Below are 22,691 nucleotides of genomic sequence, written 5' to 3' on the forward strand. Positions count from 1 at the left end.
AAAGCATATTAGTGGTTATTATAAAGGACGGTATACAAATATGAATTTCGAAGCATTTTATTAAAGATTTTACTTTAAATCGAGACACGTGTCAGATAAGCATGAGGTAAAGAATTGTATATGCATAGAATCAAATCCAGAGGAATTACAAATTTTCATTTATCCCGAAGATTTTGGGTATTTCTTCCTTAGCTGTCGTCGTGCAGCTACAGTTGATGCATAGATGACGTATCCCCAGGAGAGCAATACGACCGCGAGGAGCAACTAAGAAATGCAAGAGGAGGAGTAAAAGCAAAAACACGTGAGCGGCACTTCCTCCTCCCCCCCATCAAGTTGGTGGGAATTTTAGTGACAAACTCGTATAAATGTGGTTCCGGAAGCGAGTACACCAAGCCGCTCTTACGTAAGAAGCGGAAGAGCGTGTCCTCCCGGAAGAGGCGGAGTCGAGGTGAGGGAGTGAAAGGCTTAATTCAGCAATGGATTTTGGAGTTTCTGGGCGCTGAAAAAATAGCGGGCTTTCGCCCGCGGGCCTCAGGAGTCGACTCCGTGGAGCCCCTCCAGGCCCGGGACCTACCGCTGAATAAATCCGGTCCAGGGTGCGGCGACTCACTGGCTTCATGGTAAGGAGACGGCGGCGGTCCGCGGGCACGGGCGGAAGCCGCAGGCCCTAGAGTAACCTCCGGGGCGGTGGCTGCCGGGCGGTGGCGGCCATCTTTCAGCCGGGCGCGAGTGCCCGCCCACTCGCCTTCCGGTGCGTTTCCCCTCGGCTGGGCCGGCCTCTTCCGCCCGGAGCTGTGGGCGGTGTCACGTGACCCTGGGCCAAGCCCGCCTTTCGGGAAGGAGGTGAGAGAAACGAGAAAGTATGTTGGAAGTGTTTTTTGCCACTTAGAAGGATAGGCTTGACTCGTCAGCCGGTCTTCCTTCAGTTCCAGAGCAGTATTAATACGAGATAAGGTACCGTCGTGTGCATTTAAAAGTTTATTTGGAAAAATCCACGTTTTAAATGCTACGCCGACGTCTCGTGCTCAAAGAATTAATGTTTCCTCCCGGATCTGTTCCCACAATGTAGGTAGTTCGTGTATTCATCTTTGATGTAAACAAGAATACCACCCGCTTTTATATAACTGACGAATCGTTGTGGGAATCCCTGTTAATTGAGCTTTTCTTCAAGAAACAAGTCTTTGAGAACGCAATGGCTTGTTGATGTCAGTGATATTCTGAAGAAGAAATAACGTGGCATGAATTACTCGGCAGAATGTAGCTGCCAATCAACAAGTATTGAACGTTTGTATGCTTAGGACGGTAGCACGATCAAATATTAAACCGAAGGACAGAGTTTGGCACGCGGAGCCAAGTTCAGCCCTGGAATATTCGGGATACTCACATTTGAGGCGAAGAATGGGGCAGAGGGCCGCTTTAAGCACCAGACGTTATGTCTCTGTAATCTCAGCTGTCGCCTAAACAGAGTTTTAATGCAGATTTCGGAGAGTGGGGAAGGGTAAAAACGTTATCTGTTTTGGGAAGATTTCAAGGCCCTACTCTCTTAGGTTGAATCCCTGTTTATCCCTGTACTGGAGTTGATCTGTCTCTGAAAACTGTAGGCCTCTGATTTGGGTATTCCATTCGAATCCCGGTGTTGTTTCCTAACTCTGCAGCCGGAGGTAGTCCCTTAACCTCCGGGTAACTCAGTTCCTTTATCTATACACCAGATACAGCTTTAGAAACTTCTCACAGAGTTTGGTGAGGTTTAAATGAGACCAAGCTAGTTATCGTGTCTTCCGGGTAAATTGGAAGCGAACTTTAAACGAGTGCCCCTGTAATCCCCAGAGATTAGTAGCAACCAGAGTGACGGTAAAATAGCGATTTCTGCCTCGGTGGGTCAGGCCTCTCTCATTCCAGGAGCGGAGGGGGTTGGGGGAAGGGCCGGGCTCGGGCCGAGCGCGCTAAGCCCCGCCTTCGGTGCCGGCGTCCTCTACCGCGCATGCGTTACGCAGGCGGGTGCTGTGTTTTGACTTGCTGGGGGTCGCGGAGTGGGTTTCGCTTTCTGCCACCGCTTTCTGCCACCACCCCCAAGCAACCATTGGTGATGAGCTCTTTACGTCGCAGGGGTCGCAGCAGCCGCCGGGGTCTCCGCTCTCTCGCGAGGAGGGTGAAGCGCCCCTGCCTACTCCCGCTCCTGAGGGCCGGCGGAGAAGTCGCCGGGTTCGCCTTCGCGGGTCTTGCCGTCACCGACCCAGCTTTCTGGGCCGTCGGGAGCTTGCCACGAGCTCCCCAGCCGGGCCTGCGCCGGTATCCTCCGAGGTGAGTGAGATCGGGAACAATGGGGCGCCGGGGTCGGAAGGGCTGGGCGATCTGGAGCTCCCGCCTGCAGCTAGGCCCAGGGTCGAGGGAGCTGCGGTCCGGGCCTGAGGCGCAGTGGCTGCCCGGCAGGCCGGCGTCCCGGCGGCTCCCGCCGCGCACCTGTGGATCCGTGCCGGTGGGCGGGGGAGGGCTGCTTTCGGAGAAGCGCTCCCGAGGGCGCCAGCCCAGCCGTGTACTGGAAGGAGATTGGTCTCCGGGGGGAAAAGCCGACACAAAACACAAAACGTTAGAGTCTGAGTCGTGGCATCGCCGCTGTCAGAGATGTGACCTTGGGCGGGCCCCTAACCTCTCTGAGTATGTCTGTAAAACGGGAGTAACGGTATTTTAGTTCGTTGCGATTATGTAAGGTACGCGGTTCTTATCTTAGATCCTGGCAGGTGGCAGTTCTCAACCAAAGGAAGTGACTGTCGCCGTGACTGTTAGAGTTTGTGCACTGTTTACACCCCGTGAGCCTGTGACTTCTTCATCCATCAAGTCAGCGCCGCTTTCCTCACGGGCTGCTGATTGGTAGACTGGAAGGGGGCAGTACTGAGATGAGGCAAATAGTGATTTGAGAGGAAAAGTGAATAGAATTTTTGGTAGGTAATTTTAAAGATTGTTTAAGATAAATTCAGAAAGAGTTACCGAAGATTTAAGTTAGTAGCGGTGAGGGTTGGGCTTTTTAGCTTGTTTTTAGTCAATGACTTTGAAAGCTACAGGGTCAGCCAAAGCAGTCATGCTTATCTGGAATGAGTGGCTTTAGAGGGGAATGGTTCCCAAGCAATTCTTTTTATTGCTGAAACTGGAATTAAAATCGTAGGGTCTGGTCAGTATTTAAGTTTTCTAGGGTCTGGTTAGTAGATACTATAACTTCTGTTTGATTTCTTGGAATTGGTGATTAGATTGCAGTTCAGAGACATACATGATTTCTTTAAGGTCACAAAAGATTGGGCCCAAATTGTTTTTAATATTTGGTATATTTCTAGTTCATCCACTTGTGAACCCTTTTTAGCCACTTTGCTTGGATATATTAAGTACAATATTGATATTAATATGAAAATTATTTAGTTGTTATAGACTGTCATCTTTCTGGGCATTTTATAATCAGTTATGGATGATGGAAATGATCAAAATTAACTTTATTTTCACATAACATAGGAAAACAATATTAAGTTCTTACAGCCCACCAAGCACTTTGCTACGGGTTTATGTGGAATATATCCCTTCACACAGGCACCTTTTCAGGTGGGTACTGTTACTCAGCCTGTTTTAGAATTGAGAAAATGTAAGATTTTGTGAAATAAAATAACTTCCTCAGGATCACGCCATTAGTAAGTGGTTTTGATTCTCAGCCCTGGCTCTACATTAGAATTAACATCACTCCGTCAGTGTAATCAGCCAGTGATTAAATTGTATATACAGTGATAATTTAAGGAATGCCGTAGAAGATGACTTTTATAGGAAGTCTGGTTTTATTAAATATTTAATTCTGCAGAGCATTCCTACTTTGTATCCCTGTGCAGTTTTTTAAATGTCCGGTTTGTGGTCTAATTTAGATTCTAGCCTCCCGACTCTTTACCACCCTCCACCTGTCCACCCCGACCCCCATCCCTTTTCCCTAGATATGTATGCTCGTTGATTATCTGAAATTTCCCCCAACATGTGATATGGAGGGTTCTTACCCTGTTAAAGCCAACACATTTGAAGATTTGGGGAAGGGAAGGTTTTGCTTAATCAATTTATTCTAAAGATGGTAAACTTTATTTAGAATTTGGGAGGCAGTTAAGGAAAGGGGTTCAGAAGAACTGATTAACTTATCCCCTATGGGGAAATTAATTTGAAGTCCTAATTCCTAGAGTGCTGGGATAGAGAAACTTTTTTTTTTTTTAATTGCGGTACGCGGGCCTCTCACTGTTGTGGCCTCTCCCGTTGCGGAGCACAGGCTCCGGACGCGCAGGCTCAGCAGCCATGGCTCACGGGCCTAGCCGCTCCACCGCATGTGGGATCTTCCCGGACCGGGGCACGAACCCGTGTCCCCTGCATCGGCAGGCGGACTCTCAACCACTGCGCCACCAGGGAAGCCCGGGATAGAGAAACTTTTACCACAGACTTCTTCTAGAACCTGAAGCACTAAATCTATCATCAGGTCCACCTTTACTACCTGACCCGGAACTCTCCCGCAGACCTCAAATCTTAAATCTGTCTGCTAGCCATCCCTGTTCTATGCCTTAATTTGTATTTTTGAAACAGTTTTGTTGAGATATAATTTATATTTCATGCATAAAGTTCACTTCTTTAAAATATAAAATACAGTGGTGTTTAGTGTATTTATGGAGTATATTTGTGCAACTCTAATTGAACATTTTCATCATCCTAGAAAGAAACCTCATACCCCTGCCCCCTGCAACCACCATTCTGCTTTCTATCCATTTGCCTATTCTGTAAATTTCCTATAAAATAGCATACAACATGTGATCTTTTGTGATTGATATTTTTTCATTTAGCATAATGAAAAAACTCATCCATGTTGTAGCATGTGTCAGTACTTTATTCCTTTTTATTGTCAAATATTCCATTGTATGGAGATTCCATATTCATCAGTTGATGGGTATTTGGGTTATTTCCACTTTTAAGCTCTTAGGACAAACACTGCTATGACTCTTCACTTACAAATTTTTGTGTGGGCATGTTTTTGTTTCTCTTGCATGGATAGGTGTGGAGTTGCTGGGTCATGTGGTAATTCTACTTCATTTGAATTAGCAAATATTTTAATTTTAGTATTTAGTGATGATTTTGAAAGAGTAAATCCTTTATATGATGATTTATATTCATTGCTATTATTTGGTGTTTCCGATGAATACCATTCTTTGTACCGAAAGATATTCCTGTATAGAAATACAAAACAGGACTAATAATTTGTTCTTTTTTACCTACTATGGATGATGTTACTCATCATTCTTTAGACTGCTGCTGTCAATTTGGTTAACAGACTTATAAAACTAGGGAAGGGAGGACTAAAATTATAATTAGTTGAGATTTTGTTTTATTTGAACTTCAAGTTATTACCAAATAATTTTTTTTAATGAATGCATTCTGGGTTGTAATTTTTATGTGAACTGGAAATGTTAGTAAACACTAAAATCCTGTATTCCAAAGAAACAAATTAAAATAAAATGTATTAACTTGAATTTCACCAGTCTTTTTTAAATTCTAGTTATCCCTTTTTTATATAGAAGAGCAAACTAAAGTCCAGAGTTAATGTGGATTTCTCCAGTTGATGGAGTTAGTTTTAGGTGAAACCTGGTCTTCAATCCAGATCTGATAATCTCTCCAGTGCCCTGTTCACTCTTCACTCCTTCCCCTAATGCACATGCACAGTCTCTTATCCTAATGGTTTTTATTATAAAGATTTTTTTTCTCCTGAGTAGGAGAATTTAAAAATATTAGAAGTAGGGGGAAATGCTGAGAAATTTATGTAATATTAAGGTTCCAGACTTTAAATATATTAGCAAAAATGCAATTAGTATTAATATATTTATAATTCTCTTCTATTTAAGAACAAAGGTAATTTTTCATTTCCACTCTAGAAACAGAGGACTGGAAGTATTTGGAACCCCCTGAAGAAACTTGTTCAGCGTTAATTGGTTTCCTATTAAGTTATAGCTCTGAGAAAGCTAAGATGCCCTAGATGAGCAAGTTTAATTTGAAGTCTATGGTGAAGTACTTACATTTTACAATAATATTGATAGGTTTTTATCGCGGGCTTTATTTGTTTTTGTTAGACCTAGGTATGGCCAGTGAGTTTCTTGTTTAGAAAATTGCAATTCTATTATTTGACTAGATAGCAGTTGACTCATGATGGGACTTTCTGTGATGGTGGAGAAAGATCAGTAATAGGCCCAGGAAAACATAAAGGAAGAAACTAATATATAACATCTATAAAATGATTAGTATAGAAAGCATCTAAAGAGGGATTTCTAAGATAACAAGGCCAAAATGTAATGCAACTAGATTTCAGCTCTGGAAAATTTATTTTGTAAGTTATGGGTCTATATAAACTGACAAATTTAAAGCAAACAGAACTAATCTTTAAGATTCTAGTGATCCTTGTGAGAAAAGGTAAGGAAGGAGGCTGAAAACATGATTTCAAGGTACTTAGTGACTGACTGGATTAAAAGGCAAAGAAAAGCTTCTTAGGGATGCTGAAAGGAGTCCGTGATGAACTGAATATAATAGTGTAGTAAGAATAGTGTAGTATATCAGTAGTGTAGTAATAATAACAGCAACTAACATTTACTCAGCAGTTGCTATAAGCCAGGCACTGCCCATGAGTGCTTTTATATTTTGTTATTTCATTTAATCTTCACTAACAGATCCTTTTTTCTGTGTGAAAGAATCTTCCACTAAAAACCACAGAATTGGTTCAAATAGGTGAACTTTCTGGTATGCAAATTTTCTCCCTAAAGCTATTTTTAAAGATACATGTATAATACTACAAAGAAAACAATTGAGTAGTCCGTAGTGTTTGGGGCATATGTATGCAAGATATAAAACCATGTGTAGAAATAACTCCAACTGAGAATTATGATATTTTTGGTTTTTGTTTTCTAGAGAAGGATGGCAGGGGCGGCGGGGAAGCACATAAACGGACATTTAAAAAAATCTGGAAAAACCATGAGAAAATGTTAGCTGCTAACTCTGAGTGGAGGATACATGGGTACTTGCTATATTTTCTTTTGTACTTTTTTGTATATATCAAATTATTTTTTAAAAAAGAATAATAGGATATTATATAATATTTGAGAGCTTACTGTGGACCAGGCACTTTTTCTAAGGGCTTTTTTTTTTTTTTTTTTAAACGTCTTCACAAATCTTGTGAGGCAGGTTCAAGTATCAGTGAGCTACAGATGAAATTGAAGCATAAGGATGGTAACTAGTAACTAATCCATAGTCACACTGGTAATGTGGCAGCAGGATTCAAACCCAGGAAATCTGACTTTAGAGCTTGTGCTTTAAGTACTGTATTACTATGCTACACTGCCCTTTTATGTTACAAAGACAATAAACTACTTAACTATTTTTACCAAAGTATGTTTCACAGTCATTTGCATTTTTTTTCAGATTTAGTCATTTCTTTTTTATCAGGTTACTGATGTATTTTTTTCCCTTTTACAGATAATGGCATCAGCCGCTAAGGAATTTAAAATGGACAACTTTTCACCTAAAGCTGGCACTAGCAAATTGCAACAGACAGTACCAGCTGATGCATCTCCTGATTCTAAGTGTCCTATATGCTTGGATAGATTTGATAATGTGTCTTACTTAGATCGCTGTTTACATAAGTTCTGTTTTCGCTGTGTACAGGAGTGGTCAAAAAACAAAGCTGAATGTCCACTATGTAAACAGCCCTTTGATTCTATTTTCCATTCTGTGAGGGCAGAAGACGACTTCAAGGAGTATGTCCTAAGGCCTTCATACAATGGTTCTTTTGCTACCCCTGATGTTCGACGATTCCGCTATCGTACAACTATGACAAGGGAACGAAGTGCTTCTATTTATTCACCTAATAGTACCATGAATAGAAGAACAACAACTCCACCAGATAGTGGAGTAATATTTGAAGGGTTAGGCATTTCAGCAAGACCTAGAGATGGTGAAATTCCTCCATTTATGAGACAGATTGCAATACGGAGGCCAGCTACTGCAGATGAAAGATCTTTGCGGAAAATTCAAGAACAGGATATTATTAATTTTAGGCGAACTCTCTATCGTGCTGGTGCTCGAGTTAGAAATATTGAAGATGGTGGCCGCTATAGGGATATTTCAGCTGAATTTTTCCGTAGAAATCCGGCTTGCCTTCACAGATTAGTCCCCTGGTTAAAACGTGAACTCACAGTTCTGTTTGGAGCTCATGGATCATTAGTGAATATTGTCCAGCATATCATCATGAGTAATGTTACTCGCTATGACTTGGAGAGTCAGGCATTTGTGTCTGATTTAAGGCCATTTTTACTTAATCGGACTGAGCATTTTATACACGAATTTATCAGTTTTGCCCGATCTCCATTTAACATGGCAGCCTTTGACCAGCATGCAAATTATGATTGTCCTGCTCCTTCATATGAAGAAGGTAGCCATTCTGATTCTTCAGTCATAACAATATCTCCCGATGAAGCAGAGACCCAAGAGCTGGACGTTAATGTAGCTACTGTTAGTCAGGCACCATGGGATGATGAAACTCCAGGGCCATCTTATTCAAGCTCAGAGCAGGTACATGCTGCCATGTCTTCCCTTTTAAATACTTCCGACAGTTCAGATGAAGAACTTGTAACAGGAAGAGCCACATCTCAGATGCAAGCAGTACAAACCAATGATGACATAAATAATGACAGTGATTCTTCTTCAGATAATTGTGTCATTGTTGGGTTTGTTAAACCACTAGCTGAGAGGACCCCAGAACTTGTTGAACTGTCCTCTGATTCTGAGGAGTTAGGTTCCTACGAGAAAATGGAGACCGTGAAGGCGCAAGAACAAGAGCAGTCTTACAGTTCTGGTGATAGTGATGTTAGTAGATGTTCATCTCCACACTCTCTCCTTGGAAAGGATGAACAAATAAATAAAGGTCATTGTGATTCTGGTACAAGAATCAAATCAAAGAAGGAAGAGAAACAGTCTGTATCATTGTCCTCTCCCAGAGACCTGAGCTCATCCATCAGAGGAGACAGAGTATATTCCCCATATACCCGCAGACACAGAAGGAGGGGAAGATCCAGAAGTTCAGATTCATGTTCCCAGAGTAGGAGTGGGCATGATCAGAAGAATCATAGGAAGCATCATGGGAAGAAAAGAATGAAAAGCAGACGATCCAGAAGCAGGGAGAGTAGCAGACCCAGAGGTAGAAGAGACAAAAAGAGATCAAGAACTAGAGATAGCAGTTGGTCAAGAAGAAGCCAAACTCTATCTCTAAGTAGTGAAAGCACAAGCAGATCAAGATCTCGTAGCAGTGATCGTGGTAAAAGAAGGTCACGGAGCAGAAATCGAGATCGTTACTATTTAAGAAATAATTATGGAAGCAGATACAAGTGGGAGTATACTTACTATAGTAGAAACAAGGACAGGGATGGCTATGAATCATCTTACAGGAGGAGGACTCTGTCCAGAGCTCATTATTCCAGACAATCTTCAAGTCCAGAATTTAGAATTCAGTCTTTTTCTGAAAGAACAAATGCTAGAAAAAAAAATAACCACAGTGAAAGGAAATATTACTACTATGAAAGGCATAGATCAAGGAGCCTATCTAGTACTAGATCAAAGACTGCATCTACAGGGCCTGACCGGGTGAGAAATGAAAAGCCTGGTGGGAAACGAAAATACAAAACACGGCATTTGGAGGGTTCTAACGATGTGGCTCAACCATCTCGGGAATTTGCTTCTAAAGTAAAGGAAGGTCATTACTCAAAATCTTCATCAAAATTGGATGGAAGCTACAAAAATGAGAGTGACAGCTTTTCAGATAGCCGATCATCAGACAGAGAGACAAAGCACAAGAGAAGAAAAAGGACCCGGAGCCTAAGTGTAGAGATAGTTTATGAAGGGAAAGCTACCGATACAACTAGACACCATAAAAAGAAAAAGAAAAAACATAAGAGGAAGCATAAAAAACACCATGGTGATAATGCTTCACGTTCCCCAGTTGTGATTACCATTGACAGTGACAGTGATAAGGATTCTGAAGTAAAGGAGGATACAGAATGTGACCTTAGTGGTCCTCAAGACCCTCTACAAAACGAATTTTTGGTTCCTTCCTTGGGACCATTTGAAACTAAAGATGTAGTTACAATAGAAGATGAATTTGGTGTCCTGGGCAAGGAGTGTGACATTACCACACTTAATAACAACTTGAATAATGCCAACAAAACTGTAGATAATATTTCACCCCAGGCAGCTTCAATTGAACAGACTCTTGATGTAAGAGAAGAGAGCACCTTTGCTTCTGATTTGGAGAGCCAGCCCAGTAATGTCTCTTATCAAACTGAGTCATCAAGGCGATTGCCATCTCCACGGATATCATTAATGTCAGTGTCTCTTGGTAGAGACCATGATATGTCTTAAAACTGCCAAAGCGTCTCATTGAGAATTCTGGTGGTATAAAAAGGAAAAAAAAAAAAGAACAATGTCATCTACTGCAGTCTGTTTAAAGATGACACTTGGTGAAAAAACTCTTTTCCCCCTTAAAAATATTTTGTGTAGGGCTTCCCTGGTGGCACAGTGGTTGAGAGTTCGCCTGCCGATGCAGGGGACATGGGTTCGTGTCCTGGTCTGGGAAGATCCCACATGCCGCGGAGTGGCTGGGCCTGTGAGCCATGGCCGCTGAGCCTGCGCGTCCGGAGCCTGTGCTCTGCAACGGGAGAGGCCATAACAGTGAGAGGCCCACGTACCGCAAAAAAAAAAAAAAAAAATTTTGTGATTTTTTTTTTTTTTTGTGTGTGTGTTAAAAATTTGTAAAAATCATTATTTGTTCAAAAAATATGTATGTCCCACCCTCAGAGATATGCACTTTTAAGTGAAGAAAATGATATTGCTAGCAGTTTATTTAAAACTTGGGATCCTTTTTAAATAAAAAATATAAATTTTAGAAGTTATTTCATAAAGCCATATGGTATTGACATATTTTTAAAGTAGTCAATGAGTATTTTTGAATTTTTTTTTGAGAGTTATTCTGGAAGTGTGTTATAAGCTAGGAGAATCCCTTTGGACAGTCTTTATTTTTCTTCTTAAAAATTTGTATGATTCAAACCATTTCTTCAGGTTAAATTGAGGAATTTTATCTGCACAGTTTATCTTGACATCTGCCAAAAGAAAACTTTAAATATTTCCTTTATATACTTGTTTATCTGGACTGCCAGTAAAGCAAATGTGTATTCAACAAAAGAAAAAATAAAACAGTAACACTTTAAAACAATCCAAAAATTTTCCTTTGCAGTATTGATTGTTTTTTAAATCAAATTATTTTAGTGGAGCTAAACTCTTGTAAATAGTTAAGGATATCCTTGTGTTATAAATACTGAATTTCACAGTTTTAATGTGAACTACATTTAACCTCACAGTTTTAGTGATTATTTTAGTTCTTTAATCTGATTATGAAGAGTATCTTAATTTGCTGTCTTCAGCAAAATGCGGTTATGTAGTATGTAGCTTGCTAAAAACAAAATATCTCTTGCTTGACTTCTTTTATATTGGTAGTTCTTTTACACAAAGTGGCTGTGTTTGTTTATGTTTTCTTCTGGTTTAGAGATGATAAAAACTGCTGTACCTCTATAGCCTGATGTAGGATTGCCAGTGAACAGCAGAACTTGGATGAGATCTAAATTTAGTCGTCACTTTGCCTTGCTCCCATGTTCATTCATTGTTCAACAGAAATTGGAATGTCTGCTGTGTGTGGCAGGTTTTTAGGGATTCAGTGACAGAACAAAGCAGGTATGCTCTCTTTCCTCATGGGAGATATATATATATATATATATATATATATATAAACATTACAAACTATAAACTCTCTGGAGACAAAGTATAATTTCCTGTAAGAGCATACAGTGGGGACCTAATCTCAGGTGGAAGTAGTGGTTGAACTGAAATCCAGAGAACAAGTAGATATTAACTAGGAGTAGAGTTGTCAGCAAAGGGGATGTGCAGAGATCCAAAGGCAGAAAGGGAGTCTGGCATATTCTAAGGACTAAAAGAAGCAGGCTTAGCTAAAGGACAGAGAGTGAGGGACCAAGCTTTGTAGGCCCCGCTAAGAGTTTGTGTTTATCCTAAGGGCAGTAGGAAACTGGTTTATAAAGTAATGAGAATCTAAAGTTGACACAATTTTAGTAAGCCCAGATGTTGAGACATTGTGGGATGATTATAGCTGATCAAAGAATATACTTTGAAATTATGAAATGACTGTAGTTTTTCTTAAGTATTAAAAATGTAAGAATGCTGTTGTATTCCACATTCTGCTTTTGCATGATATTTTAGTGAATACCCATCTTAATACATGGCACCATCACATCATCCTCTTAGGTGTTCAAGCCAAAAATTTCCAAGTCTTTGATTCTTCGTTCTCCTTCAGCCCTCTCATCCAGTCACTAAATCTTGGTCACTAGATATTTTTCTAATATTTCTAATGTGTCTGTACCATCATCCAGTCTAGGCAGCCGTGATCTCTCACCTGTACTACCATAATGGGTCTGCCTGCATCCACTGTTTACCTCCATCCATTCTTGATGTAGCTTTCAAAAGACCTTTAAAAACATTTTTTTCCCCCTTTCATTCTACTTAAAATCCTTCAGTAGCTTCCTATTATTCTTAGGATATTTATTAAAAGGAAACAAAAGTCCAACATAATATGGATTACAGATCTCTGCTTAATTAGACTCTAGTCCGTCTTTAGCTTTTCTCTCACTTCATTTGTGCTCTGGCCACACTAGCCAGCTTCAGGTCTGTGGAGGTGCTGCTCCCTACTAATTCAGAGCCTTCATGCATAGCATTTTTCTTCTGCTGGGAACTGAATTCTCTGGCTAAACTAGGTTAATGTTAAAGTGTGCCCCTCCACTCCATTATTTCCTCTCAATTACTTCCTCTTAACAACCCTGGACTCCTTTAGGGTATGCATCACAAGTTGCAGTTGATTACTAATGTCTTCTCTCTCACCAGTCTGAAAGTTCTTTGGCAACTGTGTGTGTTCTGCTATATCCCTTCTCTATTTTCTTTCACATAGGATATGCTTAAAGCGCTTATTGGGTGGATGTATAGGTGCTAGAGATTTTTTTAAATTGGCTAAGACCTGCTTTCTGCTTTCACAGAGCTATACTTTCTATAAACTTTCAACCTAACTGCATTCGTTTAGCCTATTCATCCAAATTTGTTGTCCATGAGACATTTCATTTTACCTCAGGTTTTCAGTGTTTTTGTGACTTATTTCTGTAAAGGAAATGCAACTAGGCATTTGCACTTGCTCATTCATTGGGCAAGCACTTGCTCAGTCTCATCCTCGGATTCACAACTGGAAAACTTGTTATTATTACTTCCTTGTCTAAATAGTCCAATTTGGCCTTGCCTCTTGGGGGAGGCAACCCAAGGGCTTCCCTAACCCATCTAGTCTGTAGTAACAATAGGTGGTGTGTACAGAGGAGCAGAATTTATGCAAGGTCAGCTGATGTCCTGTACTTACTGGGAATTATTTTTACATCACAGGGAATAATTGCAGTCCCCTCTACCGTAGGCTGTGGACACCTGAGCCAGCTGGTAATGCATCTCTGGACTTGGAAAATTTTTTCAGAAGGTGCTTTGGCGTACTGGAAACCACCAGCACCCCATTGTCCCCACGAATTGGGGCAGGGGATGAGAAATGGAAAGGGGTTCCTCCACACAAACCAGATTTCATCAGAATTCAGAGCATGGATCCATTTCTGTTGTTTGGTTTTTTTTTTAATTTATTCATTTATTTATTTTTGGCCACACTGCGCGTCATGTGGGATCTTAGTTCCCCGACACGGATCAGACCCGGGCCAAGACAGTGGAAGCGTGGAGCCCTAATCATTGGACCACCAGGGAATTCCTGAGCATGGATCCATTTCTAACATTAACCTCATTAGACCTGTGTACTATCGAAATGGTGACATTTTAAATTACTATGATAATGTAGAGACTAGAAATTGTATAGACACGTCTGGTGATTGGTGCTTTTAGGAAAACCCACATGGGCATGTAAATCATAATCATTATGTAACCTACTCTCAAATGGTTCTAGAAGATGCGTATATAGTTGGAGAGGAGTAATGATAAGTTGTGGTACAATTTAAAAATTGGTGAACGAGGGTAAAACATACAGAAATCCTTTGTACTCCTTGTAATTTTCATGTAAGTTTGAAATAGTTTCAAAAGTGCTTCTTTAGGCCTGCAAGGTTGCCTGCATGTGAGAATGTGTCAGTGAGTTATCAGCCTTGTATATCCTGCAAAAGGGAGAAAAAAATCACAAAGGCAAACATGTGACTGTTAAAGCCACTTTCTCCGTGAGAAAGAACGGAAGTCACTAGACAATCTACTCTTGATTCCATGCTCAGAAGCAAGCTTGTGAGGGTATAAAACCAAAGAAAGGAGAGTTTGCTTTATTTTTAAAATTTCAGGTGGGAGGGAGAGAAGATTTGGGGGAAGGAGGCCCTAGAATGGGGAGAAGTTGAAAATAAAGGAGAACGGTAAGTGCTGTAGCAAAGGGGATCCAGAAAACGGGTATGTGAATTAATAATGGATATAGAAGCAGAGGCGAGTCTTATTCCAAAGTGGCAGAAGGAAGTAAAAATGCAGAGAGACACTGGTGGGTAGATGATTAAGGTGAGGTAGTTCATTCTCTAAAGCCTCTCTTTTCTCCATGAAGTAGGAAGCAATGCCATCTTCTGAGAAAGATGCATCCCGAGTAGGATTGGGCTTGAGGAGAGGAGTGGAAAAATGTTCCTTGAGGGTCGTGGAGAGAGGCTTAGTTAAGAATTGCTGATGAGTTTTGAGGTCTTACCTGAGATACTGGGATGTTTAAATTTATGGGACCCTGAAATTTGTGATTTTGCCCTGGTAGCATTCAACAATATGGAAATAGAAGCAGAAACTAATGTTGGACATCTAGTATGCATTCAGTATTTCTACAGTGAATGAACAAATGGATGTATGGTTGACGTATCGCTGAATGTAAGTAGTCAAAAAAGGGGCAAGGGAATTGAGGGAGATACTGGTGAGTGTAGTTGAATTGGTGCATTCTGGTGTCTGGGCTGTGTAGGGAAGGAAGTGAAGCTATGAGGTGACCATTATACTTAGAGAACAGTGAGATATCAGGGGATTTATTTTCCAGTGAGGTTCAAGTAGGCATAGTGGGGATAGGAGTAAGAAGACTGAAAAAATATTTTAGAGAGCACCGAATTCTAGCCATGACTGGAAGTAACGAAAACGGGTGGAGGTGAAGGTGATTGGAATTGAGGATAATGATCTATGAGGCAGTCAAGTATTCTCTACTTGGAAGAACACTCTGGATGATGGTGGGAGATACAGGATGGACAAGAAAATGGTAGTTGTGTCACTGGTATTATATCTTGTCCTTTACACTCATGTTCTGCTGCAGCAGCTGACTCATGCACAGAAGAGAACCAAAGCTTGGTAAATGATTAATTCCTCATTTTGAGTTTTCAGTCAATACCTGAATCTCTTAGGTATTGGAAAACAGTAAGTGTTATATGGCCACTTAAAAAAGTCCAGTTGCTTGTTACAATGTCATGGAAATTAGTAAATTATTTCCTACTTTACTCGCAAGGATATTGGGTGGTAAATACCATTGAATCTGTGCATGAGAAAAGCAAGTAAATTCTTTCTTACTTTACTTTGCAAGGATATTGGGGAACGGTAAATACCATTGGATCTGTGCATGAGAAAAGCAAGAGGTAAGGGAAATAGAATTCAACTTAGGCCAAGGCCTGAGTCTAAATTCATCCCAACTGCGATGTTTGCCAGTTAGGTGGTGTGCTTTCTATAGACATGGGGCAAAATTAAAGCATGTAGTATTTGCCTGGTGTAGGCTGGCTTCTGTTTCTCTGAAAGATCATCTGCACTTCATATAGGTGAACAGTTCTCTCCTAGGCAAGAGGCTATCTCTTTGCTTTTCTATCTGTAAAATTCATTTATTCATCAGATGCTGTGTACCTGTGGACCAAGATTATGCTAAATGCTAGGGTTATAAGGATGAATAGGAGGGCACCAAAAAGAATTTTAAAGAAGGTGGGGATGGAACAATTAGTCTTGCTCTTAAGAAACAAGTAGAGATAATGTAGAAGGTTTGGAGTGGGGAAAGGCTCAGTAAAAAACTGTTTGAGAAGCCCTTTGCAGTAGTTCAAACCAGAAATCAAAAGGGCCTGTGGAACAGTGAAAATAGGGATCCAGGAGACGCTAGATTGAGTAGATTTCTGGGGTAGATGAGATGAGATTTGGGCACCATTTTGATGAGAATGGGCTGTGAGAGGCACATGGTGACAATATTCAAGGTAGGAAATACAGAAATAGGGACAGTTGGGGGAGGAAAAAGAGTTCAGTTTGAGACTGTTTGAGTTGCCTAGAGCTGTGCTGTCCAGTATAGTAGCCACTGGCCACATGTGGGTATTGACCCCTTGAAATATGGCTAGTGAAACTGAGGAACTTTGGAATTTTATTTACGTTTAGTAGCCACATGAAGCTTGTGGCTACCATATTGGCCAGTACAGGTAGAAAGCATTTCTATCACCTCAGAAAATTCTTTGTACAGCATGGAATAGAGCATACCATGCAGATGAAAATTTCTAGTGGGTAGCTGGAAATAGGAGTGTGCATCTTGGAGAAAAAATTGGGGCTAGAGAGATGATTTAAGAGTCACTGGGAATAGAGTAGTAATGAAGCGGTGGGAATGGATGAGATCTCCCAGAGAGGGGAGGTAGAGCAAGAAGAGAAGCAGACATAGGTGAGAATTCTAGGGAACACAACCTTAAGGAGGCTGATGAAGAGATGCTTTCAAAAGAGACTGAAAGTGTTTCTTCTAGTGCCATGTACTTTTTTTTTTGGCCTCCAATTTTGTCTTGTATCTCCTGTGCTAAATGCGGTGTCCTGCGCACAGTAGGGCGTAAGCAGATTTTCCAAGAACTTACTCAAGTTCTTGAGAGTACCTCACTGTTAGCTTCATGTGATCATTGTATCAGGAAACGTTGCTCTGGGTAGAGCAGGTGAGGCCGCCTCCGAGGATATCTAATATGGTCTAGACAGAGTACAGCACTAGGAATGACAGTCTTTTGACCTTACTCAATCACCCTCTTTTGTTAACACTTTTCCTTCATGCCCAGCTATGATTTTCTGGATTAGGTTTAAATCAATTCCTTGCAATACCCTCCAACTCTCTTGCCTTTCTGTCCTCATTCACCTAGTTTAGGGGTTGGCAACCTTTTCCTATAAAGGGCCAAATAGTAAGTATTTTCAACTTTTATGGGCCATGTGCAATCTGTTGTATATAGTCTGGTTTTTTCTATAACACTTCAAAAATGTTAAAGCAGTTTTTAGCTTGCAGCCTGTAAAAAACAAGCCACATACTAGATTTCCCTGCAAGCAATAGTTTGCTAACCCATTACCTAGCAAGACCTCAATCTGGATGAACCCAGCTCTTGTCCCTACATGCGTCCTGCGAAGTATTCCTGAAGGAATCAGTAACTGTATAGATTGGTATCACCGTGAAAACACAATCACCAGCCTCAGCTTCATATATACATTACTGTACAAGTTTATTATTCTTCCCCATTGACATAATGAATATTTCACACCTTTTCCTCCTCAAATCTCCCATTTCTCTCTACCACACAACTTTCCATATTGGCTGGGCAGTTCTGGTCAGTGTCAAGGTCAGGCAAACACAAACTCAGCCTGTTTATCAAAAACAGTACCTCTAGCACATTATTAGGGACACTGCCTGCTTACTTGGTCTCGACTGGCTTTCTCATGTGTTCAGTCAACTGGTGGGCCTGCTGATCTAGGATGGCCTCAGCTGGGATTATGGGGCTCTTTCCATGTGGTCATTTGTCTTCTAGCACATTAGCCTGAGCTTGTTTCTATCGTGGTCACAGGGGTCCAAGAGAGAGCAGAAGTGTGCAAAGTCTTTTGAAACCTGGGCTCAGTATCAACACACTGTCATTCCCTCATTGTGTTGCCTACGGCAGTCATAATTCCAGGCAGATGCAAGGGGAGGGAAAAGAGACTCCACTGTTGATGAGAGGAACTGCAGAGTTACACTGTAAAAGGTGTAAATATTGGGAAAAGTGACTTGTAATTTTCGCTCTCTACCTACCATGACGTTCATCTCTCCACTCAGTGGATGAAGCCCTCTTTCTCTAGGCCTCTGTTCTCAAACTTTCACACGCATCAGAAGCATCTGGAGAGTTTGTTAAAACATGGATTGCTGGGCGCCACCCCCACAGTTTCTGATTCAGAAGGTATGGGATGCCAAGAATGTGTTTTTCTAACAAGTTTCCAGGTGGTTCTGATGCTGCTGCCCTGCAAACCAGTTTGAGAACCACTGATGGAGGCTAATCCTCCCTATGTGCTCTGGATTTCACTTACCGTCACTTTAATCACAATTTTGAGGTCTCAGTTATCCTCCTTCCTCCTTTATCTCTTGTTTTTCAGTGACTTTGCTACTCAGAGTGAGGTCTGTGGACCAGCAACGTCAGCATCACCTGAGAGCTTGGTAGGAATGCAGAGTCTCAGGTCTACTGGATCAGAATCTGCACTTTAACAAGACCTGTGGGTCATTCGTGTGCGCATTAATGTTTGAGAAGCACCGCCTGTGGGTAGTTCTCATCAGCAAGCAAGCGAGCATGTTCTTGATGTCCTCCTCCAAGCTTGCCTCTCTTCCAGTGTCCCTGTTAATAGTTGGCACCACCATTCGTGCAGCGCCTCAGGTTAAACAAATGGGAGCTCTCCTTGACTCCTCTCGCGCATATCCTTCATCCAGTTCAACAGCAAGTTTTGTGGGATTTTAAGGTTATATATCTAGCAACTTCACCACTTCCACTGCTTTGATCCTAGTCCGATACGCCATGTCTCGCACTGGGACTACTGCTATAGCTTCTTACCAGGTCACTGCTTCCCCCTTCCCCCTTGCAGTTTGTTTTCTGTTCTCCCTCTCAAAATCCTGCAGTGGTACCCCAGCATATTTAGGATCAAAACCGTTGTTCTTATCTTGATAAGTCTGTCAGGCTTTACGTGAACGGCCTTGGCCACCTCTGTCTTCCCTCTCCCCAACCCATTCCACCCCACAACCCTGCACACCTTTTCTTTTGCGGACCCAGTTCACTACTGCCTTCCCGCCTTGGTACCGTCTCTATTTTTTGAGTGGAATGCTCTTCACGCAGTTGGCATGCCCTCACTTCGTTTGTGTCTTCCCTGATGAACTCATGTAGTATAAGTAGCCCCCGTTACTCTTTATTCCCTTATTCTGCTTTATTTCTCCTCATTGCCCTTACTGCTACCTGGCATCTACCAATACTTTCTTATCCGACTCCCACACTAGAATGTCATAAGCTCTAAACTTAACTTCTCCATTTTAGTCATGGTGCTACCATTTTCACAGTCATTCAAACCAGATACCTGGACTGTAGCCTTGATTCTTTATCCTCTTCTTTTCTGCTGCCGTTCACGCAATTCTATCACTAAAATATATCTCTTCTTCTACTCCCACTGCCACTGTGCTTATCTAAGCCCTCATCATCTCCTACTTGAGTCACCTCCCAACCGAACTACTCGTTCTGTGTAGGAGCCAGAGAGTTCTTTCAAAAAATGTGATGAGACTATGTTATTTTTTGCTTAAAACCCTGCAAGGTGTTCCCAGTGTACTTCATTCCTTGTATTTCAAGGTCCCATTTACCTCTTCATCAGCACTGCCTACCATCTACCCCTTGTTCTTGAAGTTCCAGCTACAAGTGTCTTTCACTTTTTCTTTTTGACCTATTTCTGTTTCTGTCCCCCTGCATGGAATCCCCCGTCCCAGCTTTTTTTGAATAGTTGATTCCTTCTCATTCTTAAAGATTCAGCTGAAATATGACCTACTCAGAAAAATATTCTCTTACCATTGTATTAAAATAGTTTTTTCCAATGTCCATTATTTTCCATCTCATGACTCTGCTTGCTTTCTTTGTATTACTTCACATTTGGCAATTTCTTAATTGTTTACACTTTTACATCTTTATTGTCTGCTCCCTCCTCCAATCAGACTCCAAGCTTCTGAGGGCGACTGTTTTTCACGTATCTCCAGATACCCAGTTCTTTTCACAATACCTGACATACAGTAGATACTCTGTAAATGCATTGGATGAAGTAATGCCCAGGTGAGGTAGAGAGTCTGCTGAATCCTTTCTTCTCACCATTCTGTGACACTTCCCTTCTTCCCCGACCTTGGTCAGATTTTACGTACAGATCTATCACATGACTGTATCTCTGGGACTTCAGTTCTTTGAGATTCTACACTATAATTGTTGATGTTTAATAAATCCACTGTTATTCAAAGCTCTGTTGTTTCCTACTGGTAGCATAAAAGGAAGCGTGTCTTTTTTTTTTTTTTAAGGAATTTTGGATCTGATTTCTTTTTCTCAGTTAAAAATCTAAACCCAACTAGTGGCAGAATAGCTTGTATAAGTGATAAAAATGGACGAAATATAAAGAACAAATACTTGAAGGCACTGAAAAAAAATCAAAAGGCAGAAACTAGAGGGAATTAGACTACTGAAAGACAGGAACTGTACTGCATGAGAACTGCATTTGGCTTTTCTTCTAAGGGTTCCCCCCCACCCCCAGTCCACATGGAGGTTTGTAGACAAGCAGAAAATCACAGGCATTGAATTAGAAGATGAACCCTGGGGCTGCCAAAGTGATGATACTGAAGGGGAAAATTCTGAAAGAAAGGAAACACAACGGGGGACTCCTAGAATTTGTATATAACCTTCACTCAAATCCTTAGCTGTCCTTGCAATGTATACATGCAGGGGAGAATCCAAGGGGCCCAGGTAAGCAATAGCTGGAAGGCTGGAAAAGCTCAACAGATATCTCAGCTGGGAAGGGAAGGCCGAATTTGGAGTCTGAGTCCCACCAACTTGGAAAGGCAGTGGAAACATGTAGGGCTTTTCACTTGAAACCCCTCAGGGCCCTGCCTTAGCAGAAAAGACTATACCCCTGAATAAGGGAGTCACCTTTCATTAAAGGCAAAACTTTAACAGATGTGTGAAACCCACCACAATGTGTGAAACAAGGCCTCTGTAATTTCAAAATGAATAGCTGGTAAGTTAGCATGCTAGAACAAAAAGCAACACTCTTCAGAGAAAATAATAGAATCCAGAGTTTCTACAGCATATCTGTAAATGTCCAGTGTAAAATAAAAAATTATTAGACATGTGAAGGAATCCATAGGCAAGAGAAAAAACAGTTACAAAAACATGCTGTGAGATAATCCACATGATGGAATTAGCAGACAAAGACTTTCAAGACACTATTATAAATATATACATGAACTTAAAGAGAAGATAGCTATAATGAACACAGAGTTTCTCAGCTGAGATATTGAAAGTAGAAAAAGCCAGTAGAACTGTTAGAACTTTTCAAAATAATACTTGAAATGAAAAATTCACTGGAGCCTAAACAACATATTGGAGGAGCCAGAAGGGAAGTGACATCAGATGGAAAGAAACCAGTATCTACAAATGGGAATGAATAGCATCAGAAATGGTAAAAAGCACAGGAAAATAGAAAAGACGCTCATTTTCTTATTTTATTTAAAAGACAACTGACTTTTTACAATAAAGCTTATAACGTTGTATTATGTGGTTTATAATATATAGAAGAGTAAAAGTTAGGACAATAGCACAAATGATGGGCTGGGGTGGATGGAATTACATGGTTGCAAGGATTTTTTACTTTATATTTACTTGATCTTATCATATTGATTATAAGTAGACTGATATAGGGGCTTCCCTGGTGGCGCAGGGGTTAAGAATCCACCTGCCAATGCAGGGGACACAGGTTCGAGCCCTGGTCCGGGAAGATCCCACATGCCACGGAGCAACTAAGCCCGTATGCCACAACTACTGAGCCTGCGCTCTAGAGCCCGCGAGCCACAACTACTGAAACCCACACGCTTAGAGCCTGTGCTCCGCAACAAGAGAAGCCACCGCAATGAGAAGCCCGCGCACCGCAACCAAGAGTAGCCCCCGCTCGCCGCAACTAGAGGAAGCCCGTGCACAGCAACGAAGACGCAACGCAAAAATAAAATAAATTTATTTAAAAAATTAAAAAAAATAAGTAGACTGATATAAATTAAAGATGCATGTTGTAAACAACAGAGCAACCACTATGTGTACACATATATGGGTGGGGGGAGGAAGAGAAAGCTAAAAGAAAGAATTTATAGCTAAGAAAGATAAAAGTAAAATATATATTTGATTAACCCAAAGGAATAGAGCAGAGGAACAAAATCAGATGCAACAAACAGCAAAATTGCAGTTTTAAACCCATATAATAATTAAATGGAAATAATTTAATGCTCCAATTAAAAGGCAGAGATTGTCAGACTGGATAAAAAAGGAACACCTAACTATAAGCTATATACTAGAGGTGCACTTCAAATATGAACAGAGAGGTTGAAAGCAATAGGATGGAAAAAGATATACCATGCAAACAGCATAAGAAAGATGTTACGGGTTTTGTAATAACACATGACGTAGACTTCGATATAACAAGTATCAAAAGGACATTTCATAATGATAAAGACATAA

General features: G+C 41.0%; 2 protein-coding genes across 5 annotated transcripts; one reads left to right on the plus strand and one right to left on the minus strand.

Annotated features, from left to right (window-relative positions):
• Positions 1 to 41: 41 nt before the first annotated feature.
• TZMP1 (transition zone microprotein 1) lies at positions 42 to 732 on the minus strand. Its single transcript, XM_027089034.1, has 2 exons — positions 575 to 732; positions 42 to 264 (listed from the first exon to the last, which is right to left on the minus strand). Exons 1-2 carry the CDS (start codon positions 617 to 619, stop codon positions 160 to 162), a joined length of 150 nt encoding a protein of 49 aa, XP_026944835.1. The 5' UTR covers positions 620 to 732; the 3' UTR covers positions 42 to 159.
• On the plus strand, positions 258 to 10,494 carry TOPORS (TOP1 binding arginine/serine rich protein, E3 ubiquitin ligase). Of its 4 annotated transcripts, none has more exons than XM_027089029.1 (4): positions 258 to 620; positions 1,070 to 1,275; positions 2,107 to 2,301; positions 7,516 to 10,494. In XM_027089029.1, the coding sequence occupies exon 4, from the start codon at positions 7,519 to 7,521 to the stop codon at positions 10,450 to 10,452; it is 2,934 nt and encodes a 977-aa protein (XP_026944830.1). In that variant the 5' UTR covers positions 258 to 620; positions 1,070 to 1,275; positions 2,107 to 2,301; positions 7,516 to 7,518; the 3' UTR covers positions 10,453 to 10,494. The 4 variants fall into 4 exon arrangements, with proteins under 4 accessions (XP_026944830.1, XP_026944828.1, XP_026944829.1 ...); XM_027089028.1 differs by lacking the exon at positions 258 to 620 and adding an exon at positions 705 to 954; XM_027089027.1 differs by lacking the exon at positions 1,070 to 1,275.
• The last annotated feature ends 12,197 nt before the right edge of the window (positions 10,495 to 22,691 follow it).

This window comes from Aethalodelphis obliquidens, unplaced genomic scaffold (genome assembly GCF_003676395.1).
Source record: "Aethalodelphis obliquidens isolate GAN/ISIS:26980383/991018 unplaced genomic scaffold, ASM367639v1 scaffold64, whole genome shotgun sequence".
Classification (NCBI taxonomy): domain Eukaryota; kingdom Metazoa; phylum Chordata; class Mammalia; order Artiodactyla; family Delphinidae; genus Aethalodelphis; species Aethalodelphis obliquidens.